Source organism: Durio zibethinus, chromosome 13, assembly GCF_047325235.1.
Source record: "Durio zibethinus cultivar Kanyao isolate XHJ-2024 chromosome 13, ASM4732523v1, whole genome shotgun sequence".
NCBI classification, from domain to species: Eukaryota; Viridiplantae; Streptophyta; class Magnoliopsida; order Malvales; family Malvaceae; genus Durio; species Durio zibethinus.
The window spans coordinates 2,728,222-2,749,233 of NC_143174.1; the positions used below are offsets into that span (position 1 = coordinate 2,728,222).

The following is a 21,012-nucleotide window of genomic DNA, read 5'->3' on the forward strand; positions in this document are numbered from 1 at the left end:
GAATTTTTACTACAAAAAAAAAAATTGATCGATTTTTCATGCCTTTACTGATTAATCACTACGAACGATAGTCAACGAATAAACATATAATAATAATGATGAATAAAAAGTAAAAATTAAAAAAATTTGGGGTGCAACATGAAGACTTCCTAAGAGATCACCTAACCTAATACTACCTTCGCCCAAGCGCGTTTAACTGTGAAGTTCTAATGGGATTTGGTGCTTTAGTGCTATTTTGATCGCACCCATTATTTGTTGCACAAATTATGTATCTGACACTTTCTTTCCTATATACTGCTAGATATATCCCACGCGGGCCTTAGTCTTCAAAATTTTTACTATGCCAAAAAAAAGGTTGATCGATTTCTCATGCCTTCACCGATTAATCACTACCAACGGTAGTCAACGAATAAACATATAATAATAATTATGAACAAAAAGTGAAAAAAATGTGGGGTGCAATGTGAGAACTTTCAAGGAGGTCACCCATCCTAGTACTACTCTTGCCTAAGCAAGCTTAACTGTGAAGTTTTGATAGAATCCAGTGCTTTACTACTAGTATGATCACACCTCTTATTTGTTACAAAAATTGTGTATCCTACCTTTCCTTTCCCGTACGCTGCATAATATACCCCATACTGGCCTTTATCATTGGAATTTTTGCTATGCCAAAAATAGGTTGATCAATTTCTCATGCTTTTACTGATTAATCACTATGAATAATAGTCAACAAATAAACATATAATAATAAAGACGAATGAAAAGTGAAAAATAAAAAAAATGAGGTGTAACATGAGGACTACCTAGAAGGTCACACATTCTAGTACTATTCTCGCCCAAGCACACTTAACTGTGAAGTTCTGATGGGATCTGATGCTTTAATGCTGGTATGGTCACACCTATCACACGTTGCACAAATTATGTATCCACCATTTTTTTTCCTATATGCTGCTTGATATATCTAATATGAGTGTTCATCCTTAAAATTTATGTTACAAAAAAAAAAAAAAAAGGTTAATCGATTTCTCATGCCTTCACTTATTAATTGCTATGAACGGTAGTCAATGAATAAACATATAGTAATAATGACAAACAAAAAGCGAAAAATAAAAAAATGTGAGGTGCAACATGAAGACTTCTCAGAAGGTTACCCATCCTAGTACTACTTTCGTCCAGCTCGTTTAATTACAGAGTTCTGATGAGATTCGATGCTTTAATGTTGATATGATCACAATCATCATTCATTGCGTAAATTATGTATATGACCATTCCTTTCTCGTATGTTGCTCGATATATCCCACGTGAGCCTTCATCCTTAAAACTTTTGCTACGTAAAAAAAAAAGGGTTGATCGATTTCTCGTGCCTTCACTTATTAATCACTATGAATGGTAGTCAACAAATAAAAATAAAGTAATAACGATGAACGAAAAGTGAAAAATAAAAAATTTTGGGTACAACACAAGGATTTCCTAAAAGATCACTAATCTTAGTACTAATCTCACCCAAGAATGCTTAACTGTAGAGTTCTGATGAGATCTGATGCTTTAGTGCTGGTATGATTGCACCTATCATTTGTTGCATAAATTTTGTATTCTACCCTTTTTTTTCTGTACGCGGCTCAATATATCCTACGCCCAAGTTCTATCTTTGAAATTTTTACTATGCCAAAAAAAGGATTGATTGATTTCTCGTGGCTTCACCAATTAATCACTATGAACAGTAGTCAACGAATAAACATATAGAAATAACGATTAACAAAAAAAAAAAAAAAAAAAAATATGGAGTGCAACACGAGGACTTTTTAAATGGTTACCCATCATAGTACTAATCTCGTCCAAATACGCTTAACTATGAAATTTTGATGGGATCTGATGCTTTAGTGTTAGTATGATCACATCTATCACTTGTTGCGTAAATTATGTAACTGACTCTTTCTTCTCCATACATTGCTCAATATATCCCGTACGGGTCCCTATTCTTGAAATTTTTACTACACCAAAAAAATATGTTGATCGATTTCTCATGCCTTCATCGATTAATCACTACGAACGGTAGTCAACGAACAAACATATTGTAATAACGATGAACAAAAAGTGAAAAATAAAAAAAAATGGTGTGCAACATGAGAACTTCTTAAAAGATCACCCATCCTAGTACTACTATCATCTAAGTATGTTTAATTGTAAAGTTTTGATAGTATCCAATGCCTTAATGCTGGTATGCTCACATCCATTATTTATTGCATAAATTATGTCTCCTACCCTTTTTTTCCCCGTACGATACTTAATATATCCCATGTGGGCCCCTGTCTTTGGAATTTTCATTACTAAAAAAAAAAAGGTTGATCAAGTTATCGTACTTTCACCGCTTAATCCTTATGAACGACAGTCAATGAATAAACATATAGCAATAATGACGAGCGAGAAGCGAAAAATAAAAAAAATGTTGAGTGCAACATGATAACTTCCCAAAAGGTCACCATTTAATACTACCTTCGCCCAAGCACACTTAATTACAAAGTTCTGATAAAATTCGATGCTTTAATGTTGGTATAATCACACCCATAACTTGTTGTGCAAATTATGTATCTAAACCTTTCTTTCCCAAATCTTGCTTGATATATCTCACACGAGCTCGCATCTTTGAAATTTTCTCTACGTAAAAAAAAAATGTTCATCAATTTCTCATACCTTCACCATTTAATCACTACGAATGGTAGTCAATAAATAAACATATAGTAATAACAACGAACAAAAAGTGAAACATAAAAAAAAGTAGGGCGCAACACGAGGACTTCTAAAGAGGTCATCCATCCTAGTACTACTCTCTCCTAAAAATGCTTTACTGGGGAGTTCTAATGGGATTCGATGTTTTAGTGCTGGTATGATCGCACCCATCACTCATTGTGCAAATTATGTATCCGACCCTTTCTTTCCTGTATGCTACTCAATATATCCCATATGGGCCATCATCCCTTAAATTTTCGCTATGCTAAAAAAAAGGTTGATCGACTTCGTCTTTGGAATTTTTGCTATGCTAAAAAAAAGTTGACCAATTTCTCATGCATTCAACGATTAATCACTACGAACAGTAGTTAATGAATAAACATATAGTAATAACGATGAATGAAAAATGCAAAATAAAAAAATCTAGGGTGTAACATGAAGACTTCTTAAAAGGTCACCCATCCTAATACTACTCTCGTCCAAACACGATTAATTATGGAGTTCTGATGGGATCCAATGCTTTAGTGCTTATATGACCGCACCCAACACTTATTCCGCTAATTATGTATCTAACTATTCCTTTCTTGTATGCTGCTCGATATATCACATGTGAGCCTCCATCCCTGAAATTTTCGCTATGACAAAAAAATGCTTGATCAATTTCTCATGCCTTCACCAATTAATTACTACAAATGGTAATTAACAAATAAACATATAGTAATAACAATGAACGAAAAGCAAAAAATAAAAAAAAATGTGGGGTGCAGCAGGAGAACTTCCCAAAAAGTTATCCATCCTAATATTATTTTTGTCCAAGCATGCTTAACTACGAAATTTTAATAGGATCCAGTGTTTTAATGCTGGTATGATTGCACCCATCTTTCATTGCATAAATTATGTATTAGATCTTTCTTTTCTTGTATGTTGCTCGATATATCCCATACGGGCCATCATCCCCAGAATTTTCGTTACGTCAAAAAAAAAGTTGATCAAATTTTCGTGCCTTCACCGATTAATTACTACAACCTATAGTTAACGAATAAACATATACTAATAACGATGAACGAAGCGAAAAATAAAAAAAAATGTGGGGTGCAACACAAAGACTTTCAAGAAAGTCACCCATCTTAATACTACTTTCGTCCAAGCATGCTTAACTACAAAGTTTTAATGGGATCTGGTGCTTTAGTGCTGGTATGATTACACCCATCATTTGTTGAGCAAATTATGTATCCTACCCTTTTTTTACCACACACTGCTCAATATATCCCATACAAGTCTCTATCTCCGAAATTTTTGCTATGCCAAAAAAAGTTTTGATTAATTTTTTGTGCTTTCATCGAGTAATCACTATGAATGGTAGTCAACGAATAAACATATAGTAATAACAGTGAACGAGAAGCAAAAAATAAAAAAATGTGAGGTGCAACACAAGGACTTCCTAAGAGGTCACCATTCCTAATACTACTCTTATCTAAGCACGTTAACGACGGAGTTCTAATAAGATCTGATGCTTTAATGTTGGTCTAATCACACATGTCACTTGTTGCACAAATTATGTATTCGACCCTTGCTTTCTCATATGTTGCTTGATATATCCCACACGGGCTCCCATCCTCGAAATTTCTGCTACCCAAAAAAAAGTTGATCAATTTTTCATGCCTTCATCGATTAATCATTGTGAATGGAGTCAACGAATAAACATATAGTAATAATGATGAACGAAAAGCAAAAAATAAAAAAAAATGTGAAGTGCAACACAAGAACTTCCTAATAAGTCACTCATCGTAATACTACTCTCACTTAAGCACATTTAACTATGAAGTTTTGATGAAATCTGATGCTTTAGTGCTGGTATGATGACCCCTATCATATGTTGTACAAATTATATATCCTACCCTTCCCTTTTTGTAAACTGCTCAATATATCCTACGCAAGCTCCCGTCTCCGAAATTTTTACAATGCCAAAAAAAGGTTGATCAATTTCTCATGCCTTCACCAATTAATCACTACGAATAGTAGTCAACGAATAAATATATAGTAATAACGACGAACAAAAAATGAAAAATAAAAAAATTGAGGGTGCAACATGATGACTTCACAAGAGATCACCTATCCTAGTACTACCTTCGTCCAAGCATGTTCAATTGTAAAGTTTTGATGGGATCCGGTGCTTTCGGTGCTTTAATACTGATATGATTGTACCCATCACTTGTTGCTCAAATTATGTATCCAATCCTTCCTTTCCTATATATTGCTCGATATATCCCACGTAGGCCCTTGTCCCTAGAATTTTTACTACACCTAAAAAAGGTTGATCAATTTCTCATGCCTTCATGGATTAATCATTATGAATAGTAGTCAATGAGTAAACATATAGTAATAATGATGAACAGAAAGCGAAAAATAAAAAAAAATTAAAGTGCAACACTAGGACTTCCTAAGAGGTTATCCATCCTAATACTACTCTCATGTGCTCTTGCCCAAACACGTTTAACTGCGAAGTTCTGATAAGATCCAATGTTTTAGTGCTAGTATGATCTCACCCATCATTTGTTGTGCAAATTATTCTAGTATGATCTCACCCATCAAGAGTATGATCTCACCTATCAAGAGTATTTGTATTTTTATTTATTACTACAATTATTATTCTTAGAAATCCTCAAACAATATTAATAGACATAAAAAAAACTATTTCAATAACCATTTTTGCCAATTTAAATCATTATAGTTGGTGATGCACCAAATAAAACATATATAATACGAGAAATAGACAAATGACATACATACATAGTGAGCAAATAAGAACAAGGCACATGTAAAGAAAAGATGGAACAATAAATTACAAAAATGAATAAACAAATATTAAAATAAAGAAGAGAATAAACGGGTTAAAAAGACATATAAGCGCAAAATGAAATATGCAAGAAGTGTAAACAAATTTAAAATAAAAATCAAACAAATCTTATACCTTGCAAAAGTGAAGTCCATTTACTAATTTGTTTGGGATAATGACAAAAAGGCCCTTTTATTTTCAAAATTTCCAGGCAGCATCCTCAACTATCATTTTTAAGACTACATACCAAAACTTTAAGCCCTTACACTAAACAGGATCAATAAACCAAGTTTCATCAATCACAATATCTAGAGTTCGAGAATTTTCATTGTATGCGATTGCAGTTACAGAAAATGTTAAGGCCACATGTTTGACGGAGGAAGTCTTAGCACAATGTTCCCTTCAACAACAAAATCATAAGAACCTTCTTCCAGTAAGTTTGCTTTAAACAACTTTAGCCTTTTTTGCTAGACTTTTTATTTTTGCTTCTTTGCTGCTCATTTTTTTTACTGCCTTCTCTTTTTTTTGCTTTTGCTATTTTTTTACTTGTTTTTGTTTGGTGTTTACTGTCACCGTTCTCACTTCTTACTTCTAATTTTTTTTCCTTTTCTACTATTCACCTTTTTTTCTACTCTTTTTGTTGTTGTATTCTGCCTATTACTGGCCTCTCTTTTTTTTTCCTTTTTCCTTTTTCTTTTTCTATTGCTAATTTTTTTCACCTCCATTCATAAAAGCCTCCAATCCTTTCTTTTTATGCCTAGTTTTTTTGGATACCTCTTTTGTTTTGTTATTTTTTTCTACTTTACGTCTTGCTCGCTTTTCTCTTCTTTTTTTTTTTTGGATTTTATTCTTCTTCTCAAAGCCTTTCCCACATTTTTCTTCTTCTGTTCAATTTTTTTTTGTTGCCCAGTGTTTTTTGGTATCTTTTACAATTTCTATTTCTACCTATTTTCACGTTCTAGCTGTCAGTTTTTTTTTGTTTTTTTGTTTTGCACTACTATTTCCTCTTTTTACTCTTTTCTGGTTTACTTTGGCAGCCCAATCTTTTTTCAATGTTTACTTTCATTTTTTTTTAGTTGCTCAATTTTTTTCTGTTCTACCTCCTACTGGTTCTTATTTGCTTTTTTTTTTTAAGTTTTTTTTCTACTCAACCCTTCCACGAACCCTGGCTTATCTTCAATTTTCATGTTTCTTGTTTCAATAATTAGCAGCCTCCCACTTTTGGCTTTTAGCTTTTTTTTTCTTCCTCTCACATTATCCAAGCCGTTTCTTCTTATTTTTCTTTTTTATGTATGTAACAAATGTAAAGGCTTTAAGCCTAATGCAAACTAATAAATGGTTTGACTATTCTTTTTTTCTTTTTTTACATGAAAAAAGTTCCCATTTGGAGTCACTTTGGCCTTTATTTTTTTTTACATATTTGTTTCATTTTATTTCATTTGGACTCATTTATTTTATGCCAAAATTTTTTTTTATATATTTTATATTTAATAATTAATTTAATAATTTTTTATTTTTTATATTTTATATTTTATTTATTTAAAATTTTCATTTAATAACATCAACATATCATTGATGAACTTTTAAGAATAAACATTTCTCAGACCTTTTATCATTCTTTTGAATATCATTCGAACCAATACAATGATCTTCACCATATGAGATCCACGTTTGACCTCGTATCAAAGCACTTAAAAATGAACTATTAATTATTCCAAAAAATTAATAATCAAAAACCAATTATAGAAACAAATCCAAATTAAAAAAATAAAATATCTTTAAAAAAATTAAATATCTACATATTACTTATTAGATATGCTAGTATGAGAGCCGCATTTTGTTGCTGATTTAAAATTTTTTTTACTATTACTATTATTATTTGAAAATAGATAAATATCAATTAAATTTAATTAAAATTGATATTTTGTAAAATAATATATCAAAATCCTACAAATAAAAATAACAAATATAGTAATTATAATGACTTTGAATTAAAATTATTTTAATACAAAAATTTCAAACAAGAGACTTAAATAATTATAAAATTAAATAAAATTAACCCATCAAATAAAAATGTATAATTAATAATTATAAGAAAAATAAAACCCATGCCAAACCAAAGAGTCCAATATGATGCAAGTCATAAAAAAGTTCAAGATAAATACTTTTAAAAATGGTTGAAATTTCATCATTGTCCAAAGATGTTTTTGTTGCTGCTAAGGACAAACTTTAGCCTTCCGGAGCCGAGATGCTCGCTTTCGATGCCCGCGGCCTTGCTTGTGTTGCTCCCACTCGTGTGCTCCTCTAAGTACCCTATCTCCGCAGGCCTGCTGGTAAAAAAATTATAAGCTAAAAATTTTCAAAACCAGAACCTTCAGCTTAACAGCAAGTAAATTGTAACACACAAAGGTAAATGAAAATTATCAGACTGGTTTCGTTTCAGCCATGGCTGACCTTGCATATGTATTGAGTCCACAAGTCCCTTTGGACTGTGTCCATTATAGTTTTATTTTCCCCATTCAAAGCACACTCTGTCCCATCATCCCCGTTGAGGAAAGATTTAATGATTTTCACAGCAGGTACAACCACTTGCATTGCCCAACACTCATCAGATTTGCCTGGAATATAGAAATGATCAATCAAATTGATGATTCACCCAAGAACAGGGAAGATGAGTTTTTCAATTGAAAAATAAATAGGAATGTAAAGGACTGCAGGAGTGTACTCGATATAGATTCCGTTGCGTCAACATAATTAATATTCCATCCAAGCAATGTCTGAAGTTGATTGAGCCTCCTTTTCTGCAAAACAACATTTTGCATGCTAATAAATTCCACAAATTGGCTTATAGCCACCAAACCGCCATATAGCTTCCATTTTAATAGATTCAGAGTGTGGTCTTAAATTGAGTGCCAGAAACAACTCAATTTCAGAACAGGTCAAAATTAATACTTAGTGGAACTATTTATCTGCAAAAATATTCTTAAAGTCACCAATATCGAATCTGTCATATTGAAAGTTATATAGAATCAGATTAGTTGAATGCCAATTGGCAAATAATGTTCAGTAATTTATACTTATCCACGGTCAGAAGCATCTGTAGAAGGAAGAGGCAGAAGAAAGCAAAGAAAAGACCAAAATTAACAAAATCCTAAAACAAATTTGAAAACTTTTCTGAAAATGGGTATCTCAGGGATAAAAATTGTTAGTTTTATGAACGTATTTGAATTGCCAGCAGCACTGAAAGCTTTCCAACAGTAATTCAGGTCTACCAAAATCATCAACAATGTGACAAGATAGACTTACCTGACGACGAATAAGTCTCCGGGTGTTTGCTTTTACTTTGTCAATGGCTTCTTCTAACATAATTTTTTGTAGGTTATCACTAGAGGAATTTAGTATTCCCCTTATATTTTCTTTTAACAATTTATCATCCATCCTCGTTGACCACTTTAAGGTATTCCAACCAGAAAAATCACTTCTCTCATCATCCCTGCTGTCAGAAAAGTAAGCTCCAAGAAAATTCTCAAATTCTCGAACACCAATGGCCTGTCGCAGACCTAGAGTATAATTTGCATTTGGATTGTAAATGTCATAAACTTCATCAAGCAACCCAGCATCTATCATGCAGTCTACCCTGTGTTCCACATATTGATCCAGCACAGGAGTGGCAGCATCGACACATATAAAACAACAACTGTATCTAGAATTATCAACTCGGCCCCAGTTCTGCCCTGCCACATGCAGAATTTATCAAAATTGAAAAGCAAGTAGATCAGCTCAGTGTCATCTCCCCCTCAAGAAATGTTAGTTTAGTCATAATGATTATTATTTCTGCTCAGTCTTTCTAAATCAAAACAGCATTAAATGTCTTATAAAAGAATTTAAAAAACAAAGAAGACAAAGTTAAACTTCATGATGGTACACAAGATCAAGACCCATGAACATGAGTTATGGATCACAAACCTCTGCAGCCTTTCCCTGATAAACTTTGCTGGGAAGAACACCAGAACGAGCATATAGACTAAGGTATTGTTTAATCTGCGAAATTGAACCAATGTCAGGAACGAATATACGGTACATCTTAGTTAGATAAGTAACTCTACAACCAAGTCTCAAGCACATCATAGAAACCCTTGAAACCTTTTGCAGAAGAAATAACCATTTTAGTTCCATTAACAGAACAATTTTTAACACTTGTGCTTTGTATAGCTGACTAAGTTGACCTTAATTTCAAGTTTGTCTAATAAGCTTCATAGTTTAGAACTCTCAAGCTATTGGTTGCATCTAAGTAGATGAGTTAAACTGAAAGAAGTAAGAAACTGAGCTTTCTACCAATAACTGCTCTGGAAAAAAAACTAACAATTCCAAGAAGCCAAAATGTAATTCATCATCTACTTGTGCTTTTACACTTAGCTCAATTTGAATTTTCATTATAAATTGATTTTGGTAAGATACACAGCAATATTTGGTAGGCATTAGTAGCAAAAACATAATATAACAAAACCCAGCACCATAACAAGATAAGCATATGATAAATGCAGACTTTCTATGCATATCGATAAGTAAAGAATACATGAAAAATAGGTCCCTACTTTTCTTTGATTATTTGGATGAATTCTGTTTGCTGCAACTGGATCAAGTTCTTTCAGAAGATCATAGCTATAATTGCAACTGTCTCCCTGGAAATCAGCCTTATGATCGGTCTGCTGATTTCCTGTTACAATTTAAACAATATCAATAGTTTAGTAATTTAGAATGATTCAAAGCAAGAGGTTCCTACATACCAGGAAGGGCGCTTGAGTATATTTCATCCATATCTTCTGTTGAATCATCAAGAAGGAATGAACTCACCAGAGCCTACATACAAGGACTAAACTATAAATTTGACAATGAGAGAAGAACAAAAGCTAATTTGCTTGTACTCTAAATAAATAGGAAGAGACAAAATTTAAAAAAAAAAAAGAAAAGAAAGAAGAAGCACAAATAGAGAGACAGACACAATGGGAGACGTGATTCCCCCTGGAACTGGACATAATTCGCTATGTTCGAGCATTAGGCAAGATATTATGGTAGAAAATGTTTGCATTGCCCGGAAGAACATTGTTGACCATCAAATTTGCTAGAGGAAAGAACAAAATAATCTAAAGCCCCAGCGCAAAGTGAACAAAAAGTACAAGCAAAACATTTTTTCGTTAAAGAAATATTTAGTTCATAGCATATTATTAGTCATAAGGATTAAAACCACCTTCATACACAAGAAGGCTTAAACCATGCCAGTGTTATAAACTCCATCTGATTTTACTAAAGATGAATAATCACATAAGTAACAATTGCTTACTTGAATATAGTAATTGGTGCCTCCAACAATGACTGGCAAACAGTTGCGAGATAATATGTCACTAATGATCTGAAAGTACAATAGCACAAATTAAATAGAGATTAAATGATAGTGAACAATAACATAAAAAAGTATTTAGCATGAATAATGGCCAGACAACTAAAAAAGAGAGTTATGTAACGTGACAATAGACATGCATTTTTTAAGCTGAAACTATAAGTTATGGTCAAGAAACATGAAATATGAATATTGAACTAGATGCTTCTTGACCTCCATACACTCACTGTGGCAAAAAGTGCACGAATAGAGGGAAAGCATGTCCATAAATACTTATTCCAAAATGTTCTCCAAAATCAAGCATAGAAGAAGATCTAAAATAAATTGGCCAGGAAAAAATTAAGATAGTAGGGGAAAAAAAATGGAAACGAGTGGCAACGGTAATCTGAATTAACAGAAAATTTGTCTAGAATTTTGTCAACCTTAAGTCTCATGGTGTATTATATTCCATATAAAAAAGGCTCTAGGACACTTAGGCTCCCATATGGATGTTTCTTTTCCTACTTGCATGTTGCTTCCAGAATCACAAAGAAAAATAAATTTTCATTGAATACAAAAGCAAACATATTTTTTAAGAATTAAAAATTAAAAATTAAAATTGTTTAAATAAGAAAATGCATGGATTCCCTTATATATAATTGAGTTAGAAAATGCGTTGCAATAGTCGTTCATTGATTATTACTCAATTAGGATTTTCCTTTCAACCATTTATTTTTACTTCACTACAACTTTTGAGCAAACAAAAAGCTAAGTAACAAAAGCCACAAGATATAAAACCTTGGAAAAACCACAAACATGTAAGCTGAAAAGAACAGGCATAATGAAAAATAAAAAGCAACATGAACTCACAGGAATTGCAGAATCCCTAAACTTCTTGGCAGTGAATTCCACACTTGAGCCAATAGCACCCAAAAGATGATGGGGCACTCCTACACAAAATTAATAAACTATTAAGAAAAAATCTAAAAAAATTTCCTCCCAAAAAATTTTTTTTTAAAAAAAGAGAAACAAATAAAAAGCCGAACCTTTTTGTTCATGGAGAGGAACTTTGTTGGTAAGGACATCAAGACCTTGATAGACTTGCATGGAATCAGCATTGATGATTTCAATAGGAAAATGGGTCGCCAAATCAATAGCTAAACGTGATTTTCCTGACCCAGTTGGACCCATTATTACCACCACCTTCGGCTTCTCTTCTTCCCTTTTGGGTTCTCCTCCATTGTTTAGGTTTAGGGTTCTAGCAGACAATTCAGTGCTTGTTTCCATCTCTCTCCTCGGTATCCCTCTCTCTGTTTGTCTCTAAATCCTCGCAATTGCTGAGGTTGGATAAGAAGCTAGCTGTTTGGTGGGCCTGTTGTTTAGGGGCAGGGTCACAAACAGGCCAACGCAAAGGAATTCAAAAATGGGTTTGGGATGACGTTAAGTCAAACATCAGCTTTGTTCAGTTCCTAAGCCCATAAACTACAGGCAAATGCAAACAAGGCTATGAAGCCCGTCAGTAAACACTTAATTATTAATAATGGCTATGATATTTATGCCTCCTAGGATTCGCATAAATTCTTAATCATTCAAGTTCTTCGTCCATTCTACAGTATCATCGTAGAAATTCCGTATTAGGTTGTAATCTCAAAGTTACTTGACTTCAAAATGAGCGTAGGATATGGATACATGTTAGCCATGCATTCATATAAATAAATATATATATTTTAATTTTTTATATTTAAAAAATCAAAATTTCATATGCATGTTTTATTAAGATACAAATATACTATAAAAAATCTTTTTAATATTGATGAATTTTTATCGATAGAATTTTTTCATTTATAATTATTGACAGACTTCTGATAATTTACCAACAGAGAACTAAAAAAAAAAATTAAAATTTTTTTATTGATAGAATTATTGATGAAAAATAATTTGTCGGTACTTCGTAAGTAAAGTCGGCACAGCAAAATGAGAATTTGGCGCAGGATTTACAAACGAAAAAAAATCTGTCACTAAAATATTCACCGACAGATAATTTTCTGTACGTAAAGAAATTTCGAAAAAAAAAATAAAAAAATTGGAAGTAAAATGAGAGGAAAAAATTTTTAATTACCAATGAATTCCGTTGATAATTTGTTGTTAAAAGTCAAAATTACTTTGAATTAACGACGGAAATTCCATTGGTAATCCATTGTTAAAAGTCAATTAAATGTAAAAATCCCCTTCCCTGATTGAAATTCCTAATTCATCAGTTTCTCTGTCCTCTTCTCTCTCCACTCCTCTCATATCTCCCTTCCTCTCCTTTCTCTGTTCCTCGTCGCCGACCCATGAAGAGCCCTTGAGCCCGTGACCGCTCGCTCGTGAACCCACCTTAGCTTTTGTTAGGTTGGTGATGAAATTTTGGGAAGCTTGTTTTTTAAGTTCTAACAGTAACATGTAGGAATATTTAGCTCACTAGTGACGTCTGCATTTCTTGGAATATATACATGAAATAATTGAATTTATCTTTGTTTGAATTTTTGCTCCCTGTTTTAATGGTAAGTAATCTTCTTTCTCACTGTTTCTTTTGCAGTGTTGCTAGTTATTTGTAACACTAATAACCCAAGTAGAGGGGGTTTTGGACGTGGTTGCTAGCAGAATGATAGAGGTGCAGGCATCCTTGGTTGTCTGGTATCCTCTATGGCAAGGTTTTAGGTACGGCTCCAAATTTGCTAACAGACATTGTGATAAACGTTTTGTTTTTGAGCTAAAGCTTTTAAAAAGTTAAAATTATCTAGAAAATGTATTGCTTTTCTGGATGTGAGTAAATTATTTTTCCTTTTTTTTTAATGATTCTTAAATATTTCAGAGTTGATATACTGAAGTAATGTGAAGTATTATCCCAAGTCTTTCTGTACTTGTTTTTGTGTCTTTATTGCTAAATGTGCTAATTAAATTTAACAGCCATGTGAACTTGCTTGCCATAGCTGTGTGGAACGTGGAGAGGTCTACTTTGATGATCGCAGCTTGGTAATCTTTCTAGAGTTTTATATAGTTGTTTATTCAGTAGGTTTGCTTATATAGGATTTCTTTTGTCCTCCTCATCATTAGCTCATTTTGCATATATTTCTTTTATTCACATTATTAGAGGCATTTTAAGCGTCTTATTACTGAAGATATTGAAGCTGATCTCAATCAAGGTTTTGATACTTTCGTCGAGAAAAAAAAAGGTATGCTTTCTTTATTGAAATTTTGAAATATAATAATGTTGAGATTGTACTGTGTTGCGGTGTATACGTTATATTTATGCATTTGTCTGAGATTTGTACATGAGGTCTAATAAATGCAGCCAACTGTATGAATTTTTTTTTTTTTGAACTAGAATTAGGCTCTAGGGGTTTTGGTAACCTCCTAGATTGCATAAGAAACAAAAATATCCCTCTTCAAAACATTCATTTTATGGTATGAAAAATGTTATTAATTTAGCTTCGAATTCATAATTCATTACTTCAATTAAGGATATCATCTAACAATATTCCCCACTCCTTTGCAGACTTTTTGTAACAATCTTAATAAGGTAATTACTAATGTCCTCTCCTCTGTTGTTATTGCATGACTGTAAATGATAAAAGGGTAGAAAATTTATATTCATCAGTCTTTTAACTGGTATATGAGCATTCTCAGTGCCACTGGTCTTTTTCATCTCATGAGTGAGTGCATTAATGTGAGTTTTCATATATGAATATGGATGATAAACCACTTTTTATGGTATTTCATTGGATGCTTTCTTGTTTTCATACAGATATTGACTACAGCTTATATTAGAAATAAGCCTTGGGAAATGGGAGTTCACAAATGGAATGTTGTCTATCTCGATGTGCATAAACCGCCTAAGAGGCCATGGAGTGAGTTGGATTGTCGAAGGTATTACACTTTTTGTAACATCCCCCTTCTTTTTTTCTTTTTTTTTTCATTTTCCTTTGGGTGGGAAACATTTGATTGCTTAAATTCTTAACCATATCAAAGGCTTTGAGGTGGTGTACAGCCAAGCTTATGTCTTGTTCTTTTGGGCCAAATGAAAATGAACATAATCGATGATGAATAAAAATAAACTTGACTTCATTTTAATTTTTTAGGTCGAGATGTTTATATAAATTTATTAGGATTAGGTAAATTTTTATTTAATATATTATTTTTATCAAATTTAAGTAGGGTGCTTTTAGTCATAACACTTTCGCTTTCAATGTATCTTATCTTTGAACGCCTCTCTTCATACAAAAATCCTGAGGTGAGCTTTATTTTGTTAGAGATTTTAGGCCCTTTGTTTTTTTTTTTTTTTTCTTGACTTCTCTTTGTGTTTTTGGACTGGCAAGAGCAAAAGTTTTTGATCGAAGTTATTCTTATAATTCTTTGCTATTTTGTATAATCGGTGAGTTTTTTTTTTTAATTAGATTTTGACTTATTTTCCTAATTGAGTGAAGTTTTGAATCCTAAAGCTATATGTTTTATGCAATTAAGATCATGCAAATCCTAGAATTTTGCATTAATTTTTAAGTTGTTTGATGAAAATAAGTGTTTATTTTGTTCCTTACATCATTAACATGTATCTTAAGGGCAGATAAATTAAAAAATGCTCGAAATTGTTATCTATTATTGCTCAGATTTATGGATTGTTTGGTGAAAGTTGGTTTTCTGGTATTATGAAATGTACATCAATGTTAAATCACTAGCGTAAAAATGCTAGAAAATTTTTGCTTCTGAATATGCTTGCAGTGGGAAATTTCTGTAGTTAGACTCCTGAAATTGAAATATCATGCTTGACTTTTTGAAAATTTGAAGTAAAATTTTACTGTTGGAGATTGCTGAATATACCTTAAGAAAATTTATGTAAAAACATTGGCATGAATCTTGAAATGTGCCATCTAATGTTGCTTACATGCTTGCATTGAAAGGTGTAGTTAGTTGATTTCTTTACTTAATTTAAGTAGCGTGTTGGTATGAAATTTGAACTATATTCGTCTTAGGTTAAAATTGTAAGTTTATTGTGCTTTAAGTCCGTGAAACTTTAAGAATACTTCAACATGATTTTTTTTTTTGCATCATGCATCTGCTATAATGATATGTTATTTTCTGTCTTGCTAACCCAAATTATTTTTAACAGTTTGTATCGTTGGCGGATCCATCAATTAGTGTTGATTGTTTGGTTCAAAAGTTTGATAGTCTAAGAGTTTTTAAATTATTTCTTATGTCCTTGTCTATTATAAATTAGTAAGACATTTTAATCCTCACTCATTATAGGCTACAAATGAAAAAAGATTAAATTGGAGTTAGAGTTTTTCATTAGCCCATACAAAAACATGAAATCTCATGAAGGCGTAGGTACTTTACTATTTCTTAAGGGATAAAACTCAGATATAGAGCTCATGTTATGTATGTGCAAATAAATGATAAATATATAACATAAATAAATAAATAAAATACAAACAAGAAAAAGAAAAAAATCTTAAACTTATTTGGTTAGCTAGGCTTAGATAATAAAAAATTATTTACTAACCTGAGTCTGAATTTCTCCAGTGGAATCATCAAACTATCATAATATATAGATCCATAAACCTATTACTGCACATGGATTTTAGGAATCATAACAATCTTTTTTATTTAAGTGCAATTGGTCACCCAACTAAATCTGTTTCATTTAAAAACTGGTCTCAAGATTGACTTAGGTATATTTAAATAATACATTTTGATCCATAAAATTAGATTTTAGATTCAGAAGTGCTATACACGTGAAAAAGGTTATAACACCCTTATAACGCTCATCCAAGAGATAGTACCAGAAGGCTCAGCTCGTAATAATTTGTCAAACTCTTCCTCAATAGTCTATTATCTTTCAAGGGCAAAAGTTTTTTTTTTTTGTTGAACTGGTTTAATCTCAAGATTGGTATGTAGTCTATGGACCATTACTTCGATAACAATCCCAGGCATATCAAATGATGTCCAAGCAACTAGGTCGGCCTTATTTTTTATAAGTTGAATCAGTTGGTCTATATACTAGAGCTTGGCTCTAATCTGTATGTATTTTTTAAGAATGTTGTTCCAAAACAAAATTATCATAAGGTCTTCAGTTGAGTCGAGTCGATTTACGTCCAAGTTTAGGTTTTGATCAATTATCTCTTTTTGTTCCATTAAGTCAGGATCATTTCTTATGAAAATAGATCCTGACATGATGATTAGTTTATTAAACAACTTATTAAATGTATTAGTAGAAGTGAAGTATATTATTCATTTAATACTATATTTTGACCGATGTGTTAGCTCGATCTAAGTAACATTAAAATTTTCACATCCACTTATGAGCTCAGTCATTTTTACTGTTACCTCAAAATTAAAAAAAATAAAACAAAATTAAACTTTTGCAGAGCGAAGAAGCTCAAAGCGGCTTAAGAGTACACTTTTCCCATATCAATCTTACATTTTATGTTTTTATCAATGATTTTTTGCTCTTTGTCAATTCTCTATATTGATTTCTCTTTGTTTTTTACCTTGATATCGATCGAGCTACTTGTCTACTTCCCAATCTTACCCTTTATCATTGTGACATAACATTACCATGCTATGAATTAGTCTCATCGAACGTCTCTAACCACTGTTGGTGTTAAGAATTCCACTTTCAAATAGGGAATTAAGCCTATGAGCTGCATAACAGATTGGCTAAGTCAATCTAATATCATGTTGTAAGCAGATGGGACATTTACTACCATGAGCTCTACGATCGAGGAAATCATTTTTGACTTTGTCTCTAAGGAGATCAAGAGCTTGATAGTTCTTCATACGGACACTTGTTCATTTTCAAACCCCACTAATGTTTTGGTGATCATCTTTAATTGATCTTCGTCGATCCTTATTTTCTTCAAACAATCATAGTACATAATGTCAATTGAACTCCCATTGTCAAATAGAATTCTTTTGACCACATAGTTGTATACCAAGGCTATGATCACTATGACAATATCATATGGGTGTTAAATCTCTTCAAAATCTTTTGAGCTGAATAAGATTGACTCATCTTTTCATTTTTTTTCTTTCTTAGCCAATGTGTCTACTACAATTAGCATGCTTGGGTTAAACTTCCTTTTCGTCAAGATAGAGCTACCTCCTACGATCACGTTAATCACCCTGACAATTGACCTATTATTATCAACTTGAACCTCTTCCTAATTTAGCTCTTCTCTTAGGACATCATTTCTTCCCTGATATGATCTTCCCTATTTGTCCTAGGATAGTTCTTTGTGGTCATTTTTGTAGTCTCTTCTAAACTAGTTATGTATTTTTTATCCCATACATATTTTCAATTGATCTCGCCTTATCAAAGCTTTAATCTCTTTTTTTAGGTCAACACAATTTTTGATATTATGGTCGATATCCTAGTGAAAGGCATATCTTTTTGTTAAATCCTAGCTTGTTTTCTATCTCAATGGTTTAGGCCATCTAAGGTCAGAATTTCTTTTGATTTGCATCAAAATCCTCTTATAGCAGGTATTCAATGCAATGTAGCTTTTTTCTCTACTAATGCTTCTAACCTTATGTTGTCTTTCAATTGGAAGAAGATTATAGAATTTCTTGTTTTTTTTACGATCGAGAAATGAAGATAAGCCTTTCTGAACTCAGCCACCGAAGAATGGAGATAGGCCTCTCTCACCTCAGTTTAATTTCATTATAGCTTCAATGTTGATGTATTTCTCTACTATTAGTAGGACGTGGATCAAAGTTTTGGATAGATCTAACGATAATGTCAACTTTAAGTGGTACTCTTTATCGTTGAGTCAACTAGTCAGTACAACAACAACGATCGTCTGCTCTAGCTCTTTAACCTGTAGAGCTTCTGTATTAAAACGTATGACATAGCTTTTTAAGGTTTCATTTTGCCCTTGGTAAATCGACATCAAGCTCAATGTCATTTTTTTAGCTCTCCGACTACTTATAAATCTGGACAGGAATGAATGATTGAGCTCTTTAAATGTAGTGATCAACTTTGGTTGCAGATTGCTATACCAAGATTAAGCTCGATCTTTCAACGAAGTAGCTAGACCTTTGCACATCAGAGCCTCATCTGCCTCTTGTATCATCATATTGGTTTTATAAAGTTTTAAATGATCAAATGGGTCAAAAGTACTGTCATATATCTCCAAAGTTGGCATTTTAAATCCCTTGGGAGGCATGGTTTTGTCAATCTCATCAGTAAAGGGTGAAGTCTCCAGAAACTTGAGCTTATCCTCAAATATTACTATTTTAGTTTTTAGTTCTTTGTCCATGGCTTGCATCCGAGCTTTCAAATCTCTGTTCAGTTGAAGTTTATGGTTTGTATGTTTAAACTTTTAGGTTATGGTATGTGTAAAATTATAGCTATGGTGGTGATGAGTTAGATTGGTGTGTTCTATTTATCTAGAGGCCAAAAAGGCTTTCACCGTTTTTTAGCTTAGTTGTCCGATAACAGCTTCTCAGTCCAGTGTGATTAAGTCTAGCACTTGTAGTGGGGTTATAGTTTGTAGCATCTGTTTGAGGGCTTGTATTTGCTTGGTCAGGGATTGAAATTACTCCATGATTGGCCTTGCTTGAGTTGGGCGAACAGAATGCTGACTTTGGTGAGTTTTTGTTCTAGCTGAAGCGGTTGCCTATCATTCCTCTTAGGTTTTTTTTTCATAGTAACATTATTTTATGCTCGGCTAATATGAAAATGTTGCCCTTACCGGCACACCAAATGTTGGTGCCGACCTCCAACCTGAAGATATTTTTGTAAATGCAAAAAAGAAATATAGTTAAAAGGCAAAAATAGAGGGTATTCTTTGCATTTGCACTCCGACGTGCAAGTTAATAAGGATCAGATCAAAAAAAAAATGAAAAAATAAGAAAAAGAGAAAGAAATGAATTGAATGAACCTCACTTCATAATACTTGAGTTTTCATATTTATAAGTAAGTTATACGGATAAAAAAAAGAACAATTCAGATAGAGTTGAATTGCGGTAACACTAACCATTTCAAATCAATTTGAAATGTTAGGTCAGCACAAATGATTAAAATATCTCTTATTATACGTTAAAATAAAAAAAAAAAACTGTCTTTTTTATTATTATATGCCCCTAAAAATAAAAAATGATCAAAGTTTGGTACAACGATTTTATCGCTGTTTTACCAGGGAAATAAGTAGGTCCTGTTGGACCTTTTTTTCAAGAATCTGACAACGGTAAGGAAGATGCTTATACGTGTATATATATATATCCCGGAATGGCTCAGCATGCAAGAAGGAACCTGCTTCAGTTGTGTTAATTTCCTCTGAAGTGACTACTTATTTTCCAAGGAAGAAATGGAGGAAATTCGTCTTGGGCTAGATTTTGGCAACGTCAGCTTTATATGGGTTGTGAGATTTCAAGGTGGAGATAATGTTGGTATCCATGAAGTCCATTGGAATACTTTTCAAAGAGATTTGAGAGAGGCTTGATGGTGCGAACTTCAAAGCGAAAATCCACGCAAGACCGGTGAAGTAAATTTGATTTGTTAGACAAATCCAATCACAAAAAATTAAATTAGGTGATGCAATTATGAGAAGAATCTAAGGATGCTCTTAAGCAAAATTTAATGCAATCAAAGCACCAAAAAAGAGTCAACTTTAGTCCCGTACCATATATACAAGAACATGACTTTAACATACTCAAAATGGTGGATCATGCACATTTTTCTGCATCTCTCAGCAATCTCTCCTTGATTACTGATTTCGCTTTCTTTTTCGTTTCTCTGTTTATTTATTTATTTCTCTAAAATTTTCGCTTTCAATTCCTTAATGGTAGTCGATAGATCTTTTGAAGTATGACAATAAGTTAATTTGTTCTGATATGAATTGGAGTGGTCCAAATGAGCTTTGTCTGCATGTTTTTTTCATGGGCTAGTTTTCATCTCGATTGTAAATAAAATTGCAGCCCCCGCTAACAAAACTATGGAAATTGGTTTTTTTTTTTTTTAATGTTCCTCTACAAAGAAAAACCCAGATCAAAGCAGCAGCTTCAATTTTCGATCTGTACCATATACAACCAT

The 21,012-nt window shown here is 32.5% G+C and overlaps 1 protein-coding gene, 1 long non-coding RNA gene and 2 pseudogenes across 5 annotated transcripts; 1 reads left to right on the forward strand and 3 right to left on the reverse strand.

The window, feature by feature from the left end:
- Nucleotides 1-453: 453 nt before the first annotated feature.
- Nucleotides 454-572, reverse strand: LOC149515229 (5S ribosomal RNA; annotated as a pseudogene).
- Nucleotides 573-3,816: 3,244 nt separating this feature from the next.
- LOC149515230 (5S ribosomal RNA) lies at nucleotides 3,817-3,935 on the reverse strand (annotated as a pseudogene).
- A 3,600-nt stretch (nucleotides 3,936-7,535) lies between these two features.
- IPT2 (tRNAisopentenyltransferase 2) lies at nucleotides 7,536-12,328 on the reverse strand. Of its 2 annotated transcripts, none has more exons than XM_022900208.2 (10): nucleotides 11,987-12,328; nucleotides 11,811-11,890; nucleotides 10,905-10,973; nucleotides 10,351-10,423; nucleotides 10,159-10,280; nucleotides 9,530-9,604; nucleotides 8,870-9,292; nucleotides 8,289-8,364; nucleotides 8,018-8,181; nucleotides 7,536-7,890 (listed from the first exon to the last, which is right to left on the reverse strand). In XM_022900208.2, exons 1-10 carry the CDS (start codon nucleotides 12,225-12,227, stop codon nucleotides 7,780-7,782), a joined length of 1,434 nt encoding a protein of 477 aa, XP_022755943.2. In that variant the 5' UTR covers nucleotides 12,228-12,328; the 3' UTR covers nucleotides 7,536-7,779. The 2 variants fall into 2 exon arrangements, with proteins under 2 accessions (XP_022755943.2, XP_022755942.2); XM_022900207.2 differs by having other exon boundaries at nucleotides 7,536-7,893.
- Nucleotides 12,329-12,995: 667 nt separating this feature from the next.
- LOC111303782 (uncharacterized) lies at nucleotides 12,996-19,642 on the forward strand. 3 transcript variants are annotated; one of them, XR_016327018.1, is made up of 7 exons: nucleotides 12,996-13,331; nucleotides 13,519-13,640; nucleotides 13,890-13,955; nucleotides 14,074-14,155; nucleotides 14,479-14,502; nucleotides 14,728-14,849; nucleotides 19,508-19,642. It is a non-coding gene; the product is annotated as an uncharacterized LOC111303782 (long non-coding RNA). The 3 variants fall into 3 exon arrangements; XR_016327017.1 differs by lacking the exon at nucleotides 19,508-19,642 and adding an exon at nucleotides 16,087-18,117; XR_002691785.2 differs by lacking the exon at nucleotides 19,508-19,642 and having other exon boundaries at nucleotides 12,999-13,331; nucleotides 14,728-16,072.
- The last annotated feature ends 1,370 nt before the right edge of the window (nucleotides 19,643-21,012 follow it).

Bases quoted from the DNA above. Each gene is read 5' to 3' on its own strand.
- IPT2 (XM_022900207.2), bottom strand. From the start codon at position 12,227: ATGGAAACAAGCACTGAATTGTCTGCTAGAACCCTAAACCTAAACAAT. The intron at 9,605-10,158 runs GTAGGGACCTAT...TCAATTTCGCAG, and splicing joins ATCCAAATAATCAAAGAAAA to ATTAAACAATACCTTAGTCT. The intron at 7,894-8,017 runs GTCAGCCATGGC...TTTTTTTACCAG, and splicing joins GGACTCAATACATATGCAAG to CAGGCCTGCGGAGATAGGGT.